Source organism: Cryptotermes secundus, unplaced genomic scaffold (assembly GCF_002891405.2).
Source record: "Cryptotermes secundus unplaced genomic scaffold, Csec_1.0 scaffold1412, whole genome shotgun sequence".
Lineage (NCBI taxonomy): Eukaryota > Metazoa > Arthropoda > Insecta > Blattodea > Kalotermitidae > Cryptotermes > Cryptotermes secundus.
Window position 1 is genome coordinate 86,843 of NW_019737102.1, and position 18,969 is coordinate 105,811.

At 36.5% G+C, this 18,969-nt stretch overlaps 1 protein-coding gene across 1 annotated transcript in view; it reads left to right on the forward strand.

Moving 5' to 3' along the window:
- Window positions 1-18,969, forward strand: part of LOC111870222 (fat-like cadherin-related tumor suppressor homolog) — a gene marked incomplete at its 5' end in the record, with an annotated part of 105,677 nt that overhangs the window by 63,513 nt on the left and 23,195 nt on the right. The window contains 11 exon segments of the mRNA XM_033753719.1: window positions 1,770-2,051; window positions 3,059-3,319; window positions 4,327-4,503; window positions 5,104-5,343; window positions 10,128-10,514; window positions 11,417-11,631; window positions 12,257-12,394; window positions 13,040-13,183; window positions 14,141-14,392; window positions 15,269-16,124; window positions 18,021-18,367. Coding sequence (XP_033609610.1) covers window positions 1,770-2,051; window positions 3,059-3,319; window positions 4,327-4,503; window positions 5,104-5,343; window positions 10,128-10,514; window positions 11,417-11,631; window positions 12,257-12,394; window positions 13,040-13,183; window positions 14,141-14,392; window positions 15,269-16,124; window positions 18,021-18,367 — 3,299 coding nt within the window.

Genomic DNA, 18,969 nt, shown 5'->3' on the forward strand with positions numbered 1-18,969 from the left:
ATCCATGCCCTGAGTGGGATTCTAACCCACGATCCTGGCTTCTGAGTGAGCAAAGACAGTGCATGCCTTAGACCACTCGGCTACCGCGACTGGCAGAGAACTATGTTACTAACTTGAATACCACAGCTGATACCAAATAATAACCAAAATCATTTATTTATTTGTTTCATTTTATAGGTGAATTTTTTAAAAGCTGCAGAATATGAAACTGAAAAATATCAAGTAGAGCATTTATTTCTGGAATTTTATGTTAAAGACCTCACATCATTCTCTGTTAACTAAATCATGGTATAACAGCTACCAAATTAATGTATTCACTGCAGGAAGACAGATTAGAAACTAATTTGACACAGCACGCACGTAAACTACACGACTAATAATAAGAACATAAAATCAAGAGAAATAAATGACATCTCCCACCATCAGGAAGAAAACAACATGACCCAATGTCGGCTCACGATATTTTAGCATAATATCTAATTTTTTACATCCAAAAGAAAATTTTAATAAATTTTAAATACATTGGGAGGCTAATGTATGAAAAGTGAATATCATATTGCGTGCAGTGAAAAATCCCAGTCAGAATACCCAGCAAATACGCCTAAAAGAAACGGCATCATACGGAAGTCTACTCTTCAAGAAGCGCCATTGTGAATGCCTAGGACAAACACCAAAACCAACCATGATAATAACAAAATTTATATAGTGAGCATTATTCATAGCTTAAGTGCATATGGTTAAAACATCTTATGTGACAGTGTTTCCTGATCGTAGTGGTGCACCTCTGAGGATGATTCTTTTGAATTGAAACATGTAAGGTGAAAAAGACTGAAGTGTTGTAAACTTTTATGTCACACTGGACTGAAAAGTATCCGCTCGGCGATTAGAAACGTTTATTTCTTGGTAGATATCAGTAAACTGTTAGCTGTGTTGGTAACATATCTGTTAGGCATCATGACAGAGAAAGTTTCCCGTAGTAATATGTTCAGTAACAATGGAAAAGTAGGTTTATCAGAGACAAAAATTGTTTTACCTGTTTTAGTACAAAATGAGTGATTCACACAACAACACTTTCCCGAACACAAAAGATACAGTACTAGGTGAGTGCTAATAATTTGAACAAAGTCTGTCAGATAGATTGTTTGGTTTGAACAGTTTGAATTCAGTGTCTGTTGGTGTACATGGTCACCTGATGCAGGAACGCAGCTACAATACTCAGGTTTGAATGTAAATAGAATTAAATGATTATTAAGATGAGTTGTTATCATTTCCATTTTATATGGCTCTATGGCTCTCTTTGTTCTCACAGTCTTTCCTTTCGAGTTTCTTGCACACACTTTCTTCTCCTCTTGATGTCTTCCATTACCTCGTGAAACCATGCTCAGGGCCATTACATACGTTTCTCTCCATTACATTTTAATTCTGTTGCCCTCAACATTGTTGTTCTATCCATTCTTTTTATGTGACCAATTCATTGTATTTCTTTTATGGTGCTCACATATCTAGATTATGTAGCATCATGTGATGATTGCTGAATTAGAAAGGATTTGAAAGGAAGTGGTTGCGCCCTGATTGAGTTACAGTCTAGACACTCACCTGCAGGATCTGAGAGAAACCACTAAAAATCTCAGTCATTATAGATTCAAACCAGGCACCTTCTGAATAAAAGTCTGAAGTGTTACTGCTACACCAATATGCTCACTACCATAGTAATCTTTTTCTCTCCTAACCTTGTTATCAGATTACAATGTAATCTTCTTATGTTCCAGTCATTGCACATGACAGAGACCAAGGAAGCAATGGAGAAGTGCGTTATGCATTTGGATCTGACATTGGTGAACTAGCAAATGTGTTTGCAGTGGATGCCTATACTGGTTGGATTACCACATTAGTACAGTTGGATAAGGAACAGCAGTCAGAATTCATGTTCCAGGTTGTAGCCACTGACAATGGCAGCCCCAAACACTTTGCTCGCACAACCGTTTATATTAAGCTCATGGACTATAATGATAATCCACCAGTCTTTACAAACCGACACTACCTCGCTACAGGTGAGTGCCCATTATAGGATTTTCAGGAGAGGATTTGTTTTTATAAATTTATTTATTATAATATGAATTTAAAAATACAAGGAAATTCTGTTAAAGTACTCTGGATTATAAACCTCAGTAAAGATGAATGTATATTCCACGATATGACTTTAAATATATGAAAGAATTTCAAAATACAAGAAATTCTACTGTAATGCTGTGTTTGAAAAATAGAGAGTTTGCATTTAAGTTCCTGGGTGTGACACTGAAAGTATTCATAAAAAACAAGATCACAGACCGAACTTCTTTTTATATATATATTTTAGGCTGATTTTGATGGAATTATTGATTTGTGAGCGCTTGTGTTTGGATGTATGTACATGGCCATTTTTGGAAAATGTTTGGTGTAAGTGGGCCATTTAGGATATTGTGTAATGAAAATCTCAGTTTGTACAATTCATATAATATTATTAGGGTACTGGATTGTAGGTTGGAATTGGCCAAACATTTAGCTCAAATAGGGAGACAAGAATGTGTACAGAGTTTTGGTGGGGGAAATCTTTTTGAAAAGTGGTAGCTTAGAAGAAAAAGAGAAGGTGGGAGGTTAATATTAAAATGGATCATAGAGAGGTAGGTTGTGAGGTGGGTGGAAGAAGTTCAGGGTTGTATCTTGGGTCTTGGTATGTGGTGTTGAGTTTTCCAGTTCCAAGTGTTAGTCTGTATTAGGTAAAGGAAAGAGGTATATCTTCTGGGATGAAGCAGGTAGCAAGCACAGCATTTTGCTGCCTGCTTCACACTGGTTTCTTGTGTGGCTTATACTTTGACATTGAAGGTGGAGTTGATATGTTCCTCTGTAAAGTCAGTTGATTTTCAATGGACTACATAATATTATATCCCAAAAGATAGAATTCTTCCTAATCACGACTCCAAGAACCTCAGGTCCTATGAGACAAAGGAAACATTTCAGTTTAGGCTCTCATTTGTCAGTAGCATGTAATATGGATGGTTTATATGTGTTCTTTCTCCAGTAAATGAGGATGCCCTGCCAGGAACTGTAGTGGTGGCGCTAGACACAAAGGATCGTGATGTGGATCTTGTGTCACCAGTAGAATTCTATATTACTGGTGGGGACCCTAGGTCACAGTTCCAAATTCGTCAAACTGGTGAAGTATATGTGGCAAAGCCCCTGGATCGGGAAAGTGTAAGCAATTATGTTCTAGATGTCACAGCTACTGATGGAAAATTTATTGCCACTACCAAAGTTACCATTGATATTTTGGATGCTAATGGTAAGTAATATTGTTTTGCGCTTGTGTATATTTGTGTAACAGTGTTTTCCCCTGTGAATGAAATAATAATTTGCAGATATTTGAAAACAGATCTGAGAGAGATAAATGAAGTAAAAAAGTGTAGGATATTATACAAGGAGAAAGTATATAGTTTGTAGAATTCTTGTATTGTTGTCCACATGTTCATATTAGAGAGGTTTCACTGATCTGGAAGTGTAACTTGTGCATGGTTACAAGACATGACATAGAATATATCTGATGAAACATCTTCATGATGCGTGAACAAATTTACAAGATAATATTGATGTAGATCTTGGAGGTAAAGAGGTAATGAGGATAGATCCGGATTAAATTGCGTAGGATATGGTCAGGTGAGTATGGACCATCTTTATGATTCCCAGTCAAGTCTTGTTTATGTAATACTTTGAAAGCCTTTAGAAGTTTGATTGCTATCCAGAGTATGGTATTCCAGTGGTAGGGTTGCTACCTGTAAGTCTTTGGACAGGCTGTCTGAGCCAGCATTTCCTCTATCAGTGATGTAACAGTTATGCCAATAAAATGTTTATCTGTAGAAACATATTTCATGGGGCGGACTTTGGATACAAACTTGGAAATTATGGGAAAACTATAGATATAGTAAATAACATAATTTATAGAAATACAGAGAAAATTGGGAAGAAGGCACTGACAGGATGAGCTCTGACAGGATTCCAGGATCGGTTTCAAAATATCAACCAAAATGATAAAGAACTGTTGTAGATTTTTGTAGTAATGGAAGTAGTCTGTTTTGTAATTCCCGTAACAGATCTCACTGACCCTGCATTAGAAAGGATGATGATGATGATGATGATGATGATGGAATTTGCTATTTTTTAGTTTTGTTGAATCTTTTTTATTCTGTTATCCAAGAGTAAGTCAGTTAATGATGAATAACACAAAGTCAAATTCTTTTGTTATAATTAATTTTCAGGATCAAATTACAGTCAGTAAATGTAATATGATTACAGATAATCCTCCCTACTGTCTGCGGTACCGATATCGGGAAGTTCTATCTGAAGGTATTCATGCAGGCAGTTACGTGCTTACTGTCCTAGCAACAGATATTGACGAGGAGCCAAATGCCAACCTACGTTTCTATCTCACTGGAGAAGGAGCCGATCACTTTTCTCTTGATAAAGCTGCAGGTATGTAAACAAGAGAAAAAGAACACAAAGAGGCACATGGCAGCAGAGGCCATTACACTGAAATTTCTATCCTGCAGCAAACATATTACAAAGAAATACAGCAGAGAAGGAAAGATTTGTCTGAAGTAGCATTGCATATTGTTTTATATTCTTACACCTTCTTTGTGAAAATAACTTGAAATGAATGCATAATGGGGAGGTCTTTGTCTTATATCTGTCAGCATTTTATATCACAGATACTGCTGAATGGATTTTGATGATATTTGATTTGGGAGATGGTCGATACCAAATTTTATATGGCACATTTATTTATTTGTAACCCTACTTTACATAGTTCGAATTAGACTTTTACCGTGCAAGATTTGAGATTGCTACAGCAGTAACTCTTTAGATTACTGTCTTCTTTGATGTGAGTCATTTAGATCTTTATTGATGTTGCATTTGTGCTTGTAATACTTAGTTCTTACAGTGCAGAGTTACTTGTTCTTTCTTTCTGTTAAAAATGTGCTTTACAACATAAAAGTGGGCAAAGATGCAGAGACACCAAACGATTAGATATAATTCCAAAATCTGCTACATCTTAGCTTTTATGCTATTCAGGACATCTGAAGACTGTGCGTCCATTGGATCGTGAGCAGCAGTCCAAATTTCAACTGACCGCACATGTCCAAGACCGTGACAAGCCTGGGTGGGAATGTTCATCTCAGCTTGAACTTCTTGTCTCAGATCTCAATGACAATGCCCCGCGTTTCTCTCTGGACTCTTACAGTGCAACATTACCTGAAGATGTTCAGGTTGGCAGTCTTGTTACTAAGGTCCATGCCACTGACCGTGACATCGGTAAGTTAACTCTACTACTTTAATGCATATTCCTGTATCTTGAACAATATAGGGAGACATTTTGTGATGTTAGAAACTCCTCATATCTTCATTTCTATTCATACTGCCTGAAGCTGTCCAGATTGGGAGCTTGGTTACCAAAGTCCATGCCACTGATCGAGATGTAGGTAAGCTGATCTTATCACAATTTATTATTCTATTTACTGGTCAGTTATATCTAAGTGTTTCAAGAATTTAATCATAAAAGGACAGAGCAATACTGAATAAGGGCTTCTAAATGTCAAAATATCCAGACTCTGGACTTCCTGAAAGGGAACGTAATATTAATGTTATAGGTTTTTTAGTTTTCATGGCAGTGATTAATAGAATTATAACACCATGTATCTTATAGGTAAGTTCCAGTGCTTTGGTGGAACTTGCTATCTCCACTTGCTATCTTGCTGCTCGTATTAGCCCGGACTGGGCTCCATCCCCCTCCCCCCCCTCCTCTGTGTCTGAGTGACCCCCACCCTTGCAGTCTGCCCATATAAGTCTGTACACTTTGGCCATGAAGATGGAGGCAGCATGCACCTCCAAAACATCTATGTCCACCTACAAGACTCTATGGTGCTGTAACCCAGGAAGCCATGATCTAAATTTTAATGTTTTTCACTATATTGACCATACTTTATAGTTAGTGTAGTTTCTGTAGTATGATAAATTTCTACCGACTGCTATCTGATTCACTAGCTATGGATATTCCTGTTAAGCCAACAAGCATAGTTGAAGAACTGTGAGAACTTGTAACCGCTCACTTCCTTTGTGCCCTTTTCGTTGTGCGCCACTCCACCACCGCTCACTTCTTTGGGTTCTTTACTTTAATCAGTAGAGCTGGGTTCCTATCCCAGGGTCTTATAAGGTTCTGGCTCGGACAGGGCAGGAAGAACACTTCACTACAATCACCCACCTTTTGACGGTTGCACTTAGTAGTCCTTTAATCCCTTCCAGCTTTCTGCATACAACTGAATTTATTAATACGATTGATTTGAACTGTACTTATACTATTTTACGGAAGGGCCGTCGTGGTAAATTTAGTGTCCGACTTTGCCGAAAGTAGTGTCAAGACTTTTTGAGATAGAATGCCCTCTCTCTCAATTCTGAGGTCCACGAACCCCAGACTCCAAGAGAAATCCACTCCTCCCTTCTGCCATTGGTTAAGTTTTCAAACTAGGAGGTTCCCTAAATTTTGAATTCCCAATCATGTTGCTCTATGTGATTCTGGCAGATGCTGACCTGACGCTAAGGATGACAGCCCCTTGATGTATTACGGTCAGGGTGTGAGGCTCCGGCCGTCCCACTTCTAAGTTATCGCTGTCCCAAGCTGTCAGCTCTCATTTTCTCAAAGCCTTTCCGACTTTGCTGAAACTGCCAGAATTCTAGGAAAGTACCAGATGTTACTTCCTGTTCACATAGCAAAACTTGAACTATGTCCCTTCCACATGTAAGAGCTGGCTATCTGCCGGATCTCTTTGTTTGTAATATTGTTAATCTTAACTTAATACAAAATTTAATTTTCACACAACACTCCTCCAGTCAGAATGGACGGTTACAAACTTCATACACATAACAGAAGTTCTGTTCAAAGCTGTGCTAAAGAGGGAACTGGGGTTCATGTGTTCAGGTTGCTTTTAAAACAAGAAGGAAAATTAGAAAGAAAAAAAAAGCTATCTTCTAACAGTTAGTTGTAGGGGGTGGATATGTTGAAGGGACAAAAATTTATACCGGTCTCATTATTATATTCTCAATGTGCATAATACAATATTATGTAGTTTATGTTGATTCATTTTTGAAATGTTCCTCGAACTCAAATGTGAGGCATTAGTGGGTTTTTTAAATTTCATTTCACTGTTATCTAGCCACATTCTTGCATGAAATTCTGGTGTTATTAATCAGCAAAACCACAACTTTAAGTATTTCTTTTTGTGTTATTTATTTTATGATGCTCCCATTGTCTGAGACTATATGATAAATGGTGGAATGACTGGTGAATAATGAATTGCGAAAGATTTGAAAGGAAACTGTCATAGTCTAGTTGAGGTACTGTCCTTGCATTTCCCTGGCAGGACTAAGGAAAATAACAAAAAACCTCAGTCAGGATAATGAATGACTTTGCCAAGTATCAAATGAGTACCTCCCAAATAAAAGTTTAAAGCATTACTGCTACACCAACCTGCTCAGTGTTAAGTATTAATTCAACATTGCTGTCTCTGGTAAAGGTACATGTGTTTCCCAAAAATGCTTAAAATGTTTTCCATTGGGTACTCAAACATACAAGTTTGAACGTAAGATTGTATTGTAACTAGAAAAAATTATGGTGAAATTGATTTGAAAACACCAGATATTGATTTTGTATTAAGATTCTGGTGTAGTCATTTTTCAAGGTATTGGTTATGATTAATAAGATGGAGGAGGAACGATGTATAATGAATTTTGTCAGGCTCTTTAATTTTTTCTCCTGTTAATCTTTCTCCAAATTATATACATGGCTGGAATGAGTATTCGTTAGTTTCTGATTTGATTATGTACCAAAAAAATGAACTGGAATCTAGTAGTGTTTTCTAATACAACAGGGATATGAATGCGTGTTTACCAATTGATGTATGGTTTCTCCATACTTCATATTATTTTCATTTGACTTCTGTATTCTTTTCGTATAAAGGAACATGACTGTCAGAATTTTTATTGTTCCTTTCAAACCTTGAATATCTATAATAATAATAATTTAATATTTTTTTCAGTTTTGTTGTATGAAATGCACATATGTCAGCCCACATGTTTTATCTCCAAAAATATTACATGGATTTTGATAACATTTGGCATTTGGAATCTGTACAAAAAATTTAAAATTTGACTGCAGTTTACGTTGATCCAGTACAACCTCTGCTTAACATAAGTTCATATTATATGTTAAGAATGTTATAAACAGGTTACCGTTTGAAAACATAGTATGTTGCACAAAACCTAGCTCTGGAAAAGATCTACAACTATTGTTTGAAACATTATTCACTGTGGTTTGTATTTGATGAAATGAAATGGAAAAAAAATGTACTTTTAAGCAGTATATATGCTTCCATACTGCTTACCTCTGTCATGAAAGTTAATAGAATGTGACAAAGATGAATGGAAACAAGAAGTGGTAGTGTTCGTCACATCTTCAGTTTCAGATACTTTATGAAATACAAGAGAAGGATAATGTATCTGCCTCTTTTCCATCAGTTTGTTCACCAATAAACTTATGTAGATTAGATGAAAGGAACAAAGGAACTAATTTTCATCTGACAGAAGTGACTGTTAAGATCTAAGGTGAATGCAAATTTACAAAGAACACATTTGGGAAATGTGTGTATTTAATTGAAGTACACTGTTTTCATGATAATTTTGATGATTCTGTTTTTCATATATTTTTGCAAGCCCTTGTTCAAGAAAATGCTCTGCCATAAAGAATTCTGCCAAGTTTTATATTAAATCAGTTCATTGATTTTTTTTATTCATTTTCAAATGAATTATCAGTGTTGTTTGTTATGTTTGCACAATTTCACTTCTCTTAAACAGTGATGTCTGTTGATGTCATGTGCTACTGTGAGTTGTATTTTTGGAATCAAGTAGCATTGAAAAATGCAAAGCACTAAATAAGAATGCTCTGTGGTCAATGTCTCACAACTTGTTTTGACAGTACAGTTGCATGTTGAGACTGTTTCACTGTTAAGTTGTGGTTGTGAAAGATGTGAGGTTCTCACAGTGGTGAGTATGAAGGTTGCAGCTTCCTGGGATGTGACACCATGTAGTTTTGTAGTTGGACACAAGACCATATACTATGTCATATCCCAGAAAACTGCAATCTGTGTTTATGAATTAGAGGAGCACTCAGGGACTTCATGAAGTCAGTTTTGTATATAAGAAGATAAAATTCAAACAATGTTACATATTGCCAGTCATGTATTAGGGGGATGTGTGTGTGTATATATGTATGTATGTATTTTACTTACAGTTAATCTCTTGACTGTTACAAATTTAAACTTCTGTATCATCTGTGAAGTGACCCTACCCAGATGGAAATTACAAGGGGAATCGATTAAAACAGATTCAAAATGTAAACCAAAAAGAAATTCACAAAAATTACTAGCAGCCCCTGCGTAGTGCTGTTAGAATAGCACTGTATCATTCTAATGTATGATACTGAGTTCCCCAGGGTATTTTATCATGTATATTGTAATAGTTGTGGCATCACATAGCTGGAGCACATGGGTTTACTCATCAGTAATATGTAACCAACAGAGTATAGCTCAGGGAAATCTGTTATTCTGTGGTCTTGAGAATGTATATGTACAATAGTTCATTAATTAATTTTCTAATTACATTATTTCATCTCTCAGAATGTTAATAAACCTTTTACTTACACTTATATATGCACATGTGTGGTTATATAGTACAACTGGCAAGCTGTGTTAATGATTGGTGTTTATTTACTTTAATTTATTTGAGTAAATGTGTTAATGATTGGTGTTTATTTACTTTAATTTATTTGAGTAAATTGGTTCCACTTAATGCTTGAATTCTTGGGACTCATTTAAGATTTCTGGACAGGAGTTGTTTGCATCTATATTGTGGCACGTTTCTTATATTGATATTGTTGTAGCATGTTACCAATTAGCTGCAGTTGATTTATGTACTATATCTGGTGCTTATTTATGGCTAAAGCCCAAGACTCTAAAGTAAACTTTACTTAAATTGGGCATCTTTTGCAGGCATTAATCGCAAGATCAAGTACTCATTTGTGGACTCTGCCAACGGCCACTTCAAGATAGCACCAGATAGTGGTATTGTTACCTTGGCCAAACCTCTGGATCGTGAGACAAAGGCTGCATATAACCTCACAGTGCAAGCAATGGATCAGGGAACACCACAGTTATTTCAAACAGCAGTTCTTACTGTGCTTGTATTAGATATCAATGATAACCCGCCTGAATTTGCATCCAAGTACTATTATGCAATCGTACCCGAGATAAATGCAGTTGGGACAGAAGTTGTCAGAGTGTTGGCAACATCTAAGGATACTGGTATCAATGCTGAAGTCACATATTCTATTGTTGGTGGGAATGAACATAAGAAATTCCAGATTCATCCTAAGTCAGGTACATTATATGTAATTTTTTTGTCAATTGTTTGAATTTATAGAATTAATTATACACAAATTTATTGCCACAACTCTTGAAACTAGTATGCATTAAAGGTAAAAATATGAAGTAATGTTTTAGATTAGGGATGAATGAACCTTTTCCAGTGCCCATGCCAAAAATTTAAAAATATTTCAACAATTTTTGCAAACCAGCCTGGCTGACAGGTAACAGTATTTATTTGACAGTAATACATAATATCTTATGCCATTGTTAGAGGGATGACAACCCTTGGATAGCATTCTTGCTCTTAGTATCATGCAACCAAAATCATGCCTAACGTCACTAGCGTTAGGTGTGAAAGGATTATATTTGCCTCCTTATGGTGTCACTTCTTGTAACTGGAAAAATCATGTTATTTTAAGTAAATAATGATGAATTAAAATTACAAATTTTATTTCCAAAGTCACTGCCTTACACAGTTAGACACTTAAGTTGTTTCTAGTGAAAATCTATGTTTACTGACATGTTTAAGAGTAGTTAATTTATATTTTATTTAATTTCTTATAGTCAGCTCACAGGAATGTAGATTAGTTAGTATGTGATGTGTATAAACTGTGTCCAATAACTTTAGAAAATTTTTATTTTCAGCCAAAATTATTTTGTTTGGAGTTTATTCTTTAAATATTCAAAACTAAAACCAGTATTCTGCATCATACATTTAAAAGTGTTTGCTATTTTAAGATTTCATAAATAGCATGTTTATTTATTAATTTATTTTCTAGACCTTTGGTATATTCAGAATGTAAAACTTTCAGATTTATTAAATTTGCTCCGTTTTAAACAATATATACTTTTGCTATTAAATATCCTGTTTTCAGACATGTTAAAAAGTAATTTGGAATTACTCTCTCTTCCAGGTGTAATAAGCATAGCAGAACAGTTGGACTATGAGCGTGCTAAGGACTATTTTCTAACAATACAAGCTGTTGATGGAGGGACTCCTCCTTTGAGCAATCATGCCACTGTCAACATTTCAGTCACAGATAGTAACGATAATGCTCCCATCTTCAATCAGGCATCCTACAGTGCTCGTATTAGGGAGGATGCCCAGATAGGAGATAAAATTCTACAGGTGAAAATCCATGAAACCATATCCTTTTGTATCAGACTTGTGTGTTTATATTTTGTAACATACAAGTATAATGGAATTTTAACATGTTAATAGCCAGACAGTTTTGTCTTTATTATATCAGTGATGTTCTTGTCACATTACACAAGCTTTTGAATTGCATCTGCATACATGTATATTTTTCCTGCTGCCTTTTTCTGATTATTTGTATAAAGAATACAGTACTAGACCGTCGGCAGCTTAGGCACTGCAGACAGTACCAGGAATATTTTTGGAACATTCTTGGGGGCAAAGGGCGGCCAGCTCATAGGGCTGACAACCTTTCCGTCATCTGTGAGCCGGTGGTCTAGAAAATGTGGGAACATCAATATCTCACAACCCTATGGGCCTCCACAGCCTGTTAGGGATACCTTTACTTTTCTACTTACATATTGATTAACCACTTTTCTTGCGTATTGTAGTAGAATATGATCAAATAAATGAGTTGAAGAAAGCAGTCTTCTGGGATTTGGCGCCGTGTATATGTGGNTAAGAAAGGGCATTTAAATTAATGATTTGGTAGTATTGTGATACATTGAATATAAATGATATTGTGAAGAAGTTTATTGTGTCACATTATGAATTTCAGGTGTTGGCACATGACCTTGATAGTGATGTAAATGGGAAAGTATCCTATTCCATTGCAAGAGGAGACAGACATAAACAGTTCTCTGTTGATGAGAAAACTGGCTATATTGCAGTTGCTGGAAATTTGGATCGGGAGATGGTATGTTATATTTCTTACTTTTCCAAGAAATAAATTGTATGTGATGATCATGTCGTGAAGTGAAAGGCTCACGAAAGATAAAAAAATTTGTTTGTTATTCTGCCATACAAGAGTTGAACTAAAACTGAGCTGAATCTGCAAATAATATACAGTAAACAGTTTAAACTCTTCTTATGTTCTGAATTATTAGTAATATATTTTATGAATTTATGCATGTATAATTATCCCAGGGATTCCAAAGAATATAATTCTCAAGTTCATAACTTGTGTAATATGTAATTTTAAGACCCATGGCAATTATGCAAAGAAGGACCAAAGTACAGCTGCAAATTATACACAGTTGAAGCTTTAAAATTAGAAACTGAATACTCTTGTGTTATGACCTTCTGAGTTGTGGTACCATAAAATCTGGTAGGTGTTTACCAACATTTCAGATGAACCTCATGTCTCTAGACATTTGTCCTGGAAATGGAGGGAGTATGTTTCTTTGAAATGTTGGTACACAGCAGACGCATGGTGTCAACCAAAAAGACCCAGTATTGAAAATTGAAAATCTGAAATTTTATATGTGAAGTTAATTTCTTCATGTTATTCTTTAACATTACTCTTTTTTCCAGAAATCTAACATGTATTATTCTGTGACAGGTGTCAAGCTATGTGTTAGAAGTTCATGCCCGTGATAGTGGTATTCCTGTTCTGTCCAGTTTTGTAATGGTCAATATTGAGATATCAGATGCCAATGATAATCCACCACTGTTCTCTCAGCCAAATTACACTGCCATTGTCCAGGTGGGTAACCATTGAACATATTCTGCATTAAAAAGTAGAACGAAAGTGAAATTTCAGTAACAACTCCCATAAACATACTAGAAATACAGTGGTTAACGTTTGTTCTCTCTCTCTCTCTTATTTTTATTTGTTAGTGACAGTGAAACCCTTATTTGGTATTCCCATATTTAGTGAACATATTTTCTGGTCCATAATGTGCGACGTTTAGTGAATTGATTTACAGTGTAATTTGCATTTTAGAAGAAAGTATTCTTCTAGAACTTATATCATGATTTAATGTGATTGTAGTCATGCCATATGATGACATATGGAAATTTACTGATGTTCTGGACAAATGTACTGCCTTGAAAACACCAGTAAACATCTACCAGACTACACAGCATCATGTCCCAGAGTACAATACTCTTTACAGTTACAGTTGTGGGAGCCTTGAATTTTGTATCAGTTTTGTTCTCTCTATGGACAGCCATAATTCTTTGTGACTGATGTCACATATTGAACATATATCAAAGTAATGCAGCTTGTGGCATCATAGTTGCATGGATTATTGACAGAGATTCTTTCAGAGTTTATTTCATATATATTTAATTTAGAAATTAGTATATTTTTGATTATATAATTGTATTTATTTGTGCAGAAGTTGTTTGTTTATATCAGACTTAATTCCATATGTTATTAACTGCTGTAGAAATTAATTTTATATTCTTGATTGTGAAATTATATTTGTTTGTGTAGTCATTTAACTGCTTAAGTAAAGAAATTATTTTATAATACTTATATACAACAAGTTTTGTAAGAAGATGGCAGCTTCTTGAGGTAATTTTGCACAACCCTCTTTGGTGAAAACTTTAATTTAGTGGAAGAAAATCTGTTCCCCACAAAGATTTATTATGTAAGGATTTCACTGTATTTTATATTAGTCTTTTGATTGATGGTGTCATTATGTTCATTTTACAGGAGGACAAACCTCTGGGCTACACTGTACTTAAGTTCTTAATAACAGATGCTGATACATCTCCAAATGCTGCCCCATATACTTTTGATATTCGTTCAGGCAATGAGGGTGGTGCCTTCCGGCTGGAACAGGATGGAATTTTGCGAACAGCAATGAGATTCAACCACAAGTTCAAAGAAAACTATTTGTTGCACATTCGGGTGTTTGACAATGGAACACCTCCTCTGTACTCTGATACATATGTTGTTGTCAAGGTAAGCACTACTGTAAGGTAGGTGTAACTGTTTAGGTCTGGTAAGCTGGGGTGAAGTGAAGTAAAATTCCATTATAATGTACCTCACCATACTGGGGATTCGGATATTCTGTAGGTCTAGTCATGTATCCCAAGATGATTCCATTTATTTTCTTTGTAAAGAACTTTGTTCAAAATTTTATTATGACATTTTTCTTCATAGACACTATCATTCAAATGACTGTACCAGTTGATCTTTCTGAATTGGTAATATTACCTTGCACGTGATCAGTGATTTGCTGAGGAGACAATGATGCTTCTCTACATGAGCTATGGTAAAGCCCCCTCTGCTGGAATCAGCTGTTGTGACAAAAGAAAATATCAAATTATTTTAAAAGCACCAGTTAAATAAGGCATGCGTGTAAATCTAAATACAGTAACATTTTTTTATCATAATTTGGTATTAAATTTGCTTTAAATATCCTGAAATACCACAGGTGGCCATTAACACAGGTCCTCATTCTGTCTTCTGGCTTCCATGTCATAATGAAGTTTTGCTGTAATTTCATTGCTTACTGTAGCATATCACCATAGAGGCCTGGGTCTGTTCCTAAGGTAGTTGGTGTGGAATTTGTGGTGGGTGAATTGGCACCAGAGGATGTATTTCTCCTATGAATTCAGTTTTTCTGTGCCAGTTGTCATCCCACCAGTGTCCCAGTGTTTGCTGGGCATCAGGGGCTGGTACAGTAAATCCCTTTTAGACAGCAGTGCCAAGGGACTCAGCCCCCTCATGCAACTAGCTATTGGAATCTGGCACTGAAATTGTTAAATAATATAGAAATGAATAATATGTGTATGAATGTATAAATGGTCTCTTATTTGTCCTGTATGTTTACAGGTAATTGAAGAATCACAGTATCCTCCGGTCATAACACCATTAGAAATATCAGTGAACTCCTACCTAGATGAATTTCCTGGGGGCATTATAGGGAAGATCCATGCTTCTGATCAGGACCAGTATGACACACTGACATTTGGGCTAGCTGACACAGCAACTGGAAGTGCTAGTACTGTAGTACTCAACCCAGCATCAGAACTATTTGAAATTGATCGGACTGATGGAACTCTTGTGGCCCTACCTCGATTGGATGTTGGTGAATATCGTGTCAATGTGACTGTCTCAGATGGCAAATTCACATCTCACAGTATCATTAAAGTCTCAGTGGAGTTAGTATCAGAAGAAATGCTACACCATGCAGTAATTGTACGTTTCAGGGATGTTAGTCCTTCAGAGTTTGTCCTCAGTCATCGTAAGGGTTTCGTTAGGGCAGTGAGGAATGCCTTAGGGGCACGTGTGAAAGACGTTGTCATTATCAGCGTCCAGCCAAGTGGACTTTCAGCACCACAGAAGGTTAGGTCCAAGCGACAAGCAGCTAGCCGTGATTTGGATGTTCTCTTCGCAGTGCGGAAACCTCAGCAGCCAATGGCACCAAGTTTAAGCTTTCATTCAGCTGATGCCATTCGTAAAGCTCTTACCCAACATCTGGAAGCTTTGGAGCAGTCGACTGGACTTATTGTTGAGGAGATAATTCGCGAGAAATGCACTACTAAATACTGTACATATGGTGAATGCAGGGACCGTATTGAACTTGACACCACAGTTGCTGCTACACCCATTGCTACGGATGTGACCAGTTTCGTGTCACCACGACATCAGCATCACGTTCTGTGTGACTGTAAGGAGGGATATGCAGGTAAGCTGCTGGTATTATATTTGTGATTTGATTGTTACAGTCACAAGGAAATAACATAATTGTAAGTAAAGGTGGAATTTTCCCTGTGCTTAATTAAGCTTCATGTTTTGAAAGTATATGGGGAAATTGAAATGTAGCTCCATGAATACCTCAGTGCTGGATGTAGGTCAGCTTCATGCCTGAGGGAAGAGCTTCTTGTACACATTTGATAGGAGGAAGTGGAACCCAGAGCCAGTGTGGATGCTGTAGGGGGGAGAAATATTTCTAATAACTGCCTGGAAGCCCACTCTTTTTCCTCACTCACCCAGTCCATAGCCGTCATTATTTTGATTTCTTACAGTGAGGTATCCTGCTTCTTACTTAAATGAGGAACAAATCTTTTTGACGGCCACTGATGTAACTGTGTTATCTCAGGATAGGATCACTACAATATTTTTGACACCTTTGGGTTGGATGGGTTATTTTATGTATGTAATATTATGGTCCGTGTTGATTACAGTGCAGCTGGTGTAATTTATGTATTCAGAGTATATGTATATAATTTATTGCCTCCATATGAGATCCATTTCTGAGTTAACTTTCTTGAATGTATCCATTTTTACATTTTTGCTATATGTCTGAAATTGTCTCTCTTGCATGCCATTTCTGACATGTTCTTTGCATTTAGTACATAGAATGAATGTTTACTGGGGAAATCATCTTTAGTTTGTCTGTTCATCTGCATGATTTATCTCCAGGACTTTTGCTTTATTTACTTATTTATTTGTAGTTTATATAATAATGCTATCAGTAACTCAGACTATACAGACTCAAATTATCTGATGGTGATGAGTAATGAACTGGAAAGGGTATGGGAGAAAGTGATGATAGCCTCATTTTAAATACTGTCCTTTCATTTGCATGGAGAAACTGAGGAATACCATGAAAAACCTGACTCAGGATAGTCAATGTTCTAACCAAGATTCGAACCAAGCAGCTCCTGAATACAAGTCAGAAGCATTACCACTGCAGCCAACTTGCTCAGTGGCAGTTACTGTGGTGATAATCTTATGTGATTGTGAGGTTATAGCATATTTAAGATATCACCACCTGGGTCAGTTCTTCATGGAACCAAGTGACTTTTATGACACCCCTGTAAACAAAGTCCTACATATCATTCAATGTGTAGGATTAATGAAGGGTTAATCCAAAGGGGAAGCACAATAGATCATTGAAGGTCGCAGTGTGAGGGCCAGTTTTATGACTCACCTCACATACTCATACTAATACTCATACTGCAGTGGAACCCCTATTTAATGTTCCTCAATTTAAAATTCTGCTTCTTTTAACATCCAGTTTCACTGCTCCTGAGTTAATAATAATGTTAAATTACCACATTTTTTAAGATTTTCCTGAGTTTAGTGTTCAAATCCAGTGGATCAAGAATGAACCTTAAGTGGGGTTTCACTGTGTTTTGAGGTAGTTGTGAAAAGATATAAATATTTATTTTTTGGCAGTAGCATAGTTGGTTGAGGTACTATGCTACAAGTCAGAAGGTTGCGGGTTCAATTCCCGATGAGGTCATTAGACTTTTCAGTTGCCTTAATCCTTGCAGTCGCACTGTGGCCATGGATTTGACTCAGGCTCTTACAGAAATGAATATCAGGAATCTTCTTGGGGGTAAGAGGTAGCTGGTGCATAAGTCTGACAACCTCACCACCACCTGTGAGCCAAATGTCTAGAAAATATGGGAGTCTCAGTGTCTCACAACCCTATGGCCCTTTAATGCCTGTTACAAGTATAGCTTTAGCTTTTATGTACAGAAAATTGAATTATGGACTTTGTGTGATAAGTTCTGATTTGGGGAAAAGTTTTGAATTTCAGTTTAGAGTTGATGTCCTGATCTTTATATTGCAGGAGAACAGTGTGAAATCATTGTAAATGAGTGCGCCCGTCAACCATGCCCAGCATTCAAAGTCTGCATACCTGATGCTTCAGTCCAGGGCTACTCGTGTCAGTGTCCTGAGGGATTTGCAGGGACTACTTGCAGCATTGATATTTCTAAGTGCCATGATGAGTCGTGCTACATACCTCGTAACCCAGTTTCCTTTACTGGAAAGAGTTATGCTCAATACCGGGTTGACAAGTCTCTTGTGAAGAAGACTCTTGAGGATCAGCTGAGTCTATCACTCCGGATCCGTACCATGCAACCCACAGGAAATCTCATGTATGCAGCAGGAAAAGTTGACTATAATGTCCTAGAGGTAATAATATAAGTCTGTTTTCTTTATTTTGAAGAAGTAAAAGTAGGCTTATGCAATCACCATGCTGTCTGTGTATCCCACCTTTCAACTTTTGAATGTCTGAACCAGTCTTTATGAAACTGAGTATATCATCATGGTACTTCAGCCAATCTCAAAGACATGTTTCATAAATCCCTCCCTTAAGTCTCTGTGTTTATATGTGTATCCCCCTATCTTTGCTAGGCAGTGGCTTGGCAAATGTGTTACCATGGTAAAAAATACACACACACACCAATAGAAGAATGGTTGAATGTGTTGTTTTTTTATGTGGTCTGTGTCATATCAAAGTAGAGTAGGTGATTAGTTCTTTCTGGAACTACAGTCTTTGAAATTCACTTCTATTTGTGGAATTTACGTGGTGCAATCCAAAAGTTCCCGAAATATATTAATAAAAACTATTACATCTTACCTAGATCTTATTCTGCACCATCACCTTCAAAGTAGTCCCCTTGGGAGTGCATACACCGATCCCAGCGTTTCTGCCACTTTTCAAATGCATCCTGAAGGTTTTCTTTGTTAGGGTGTTTAGTACCGTCTGCGTTTCTGCTTGAATTTCCTCAACT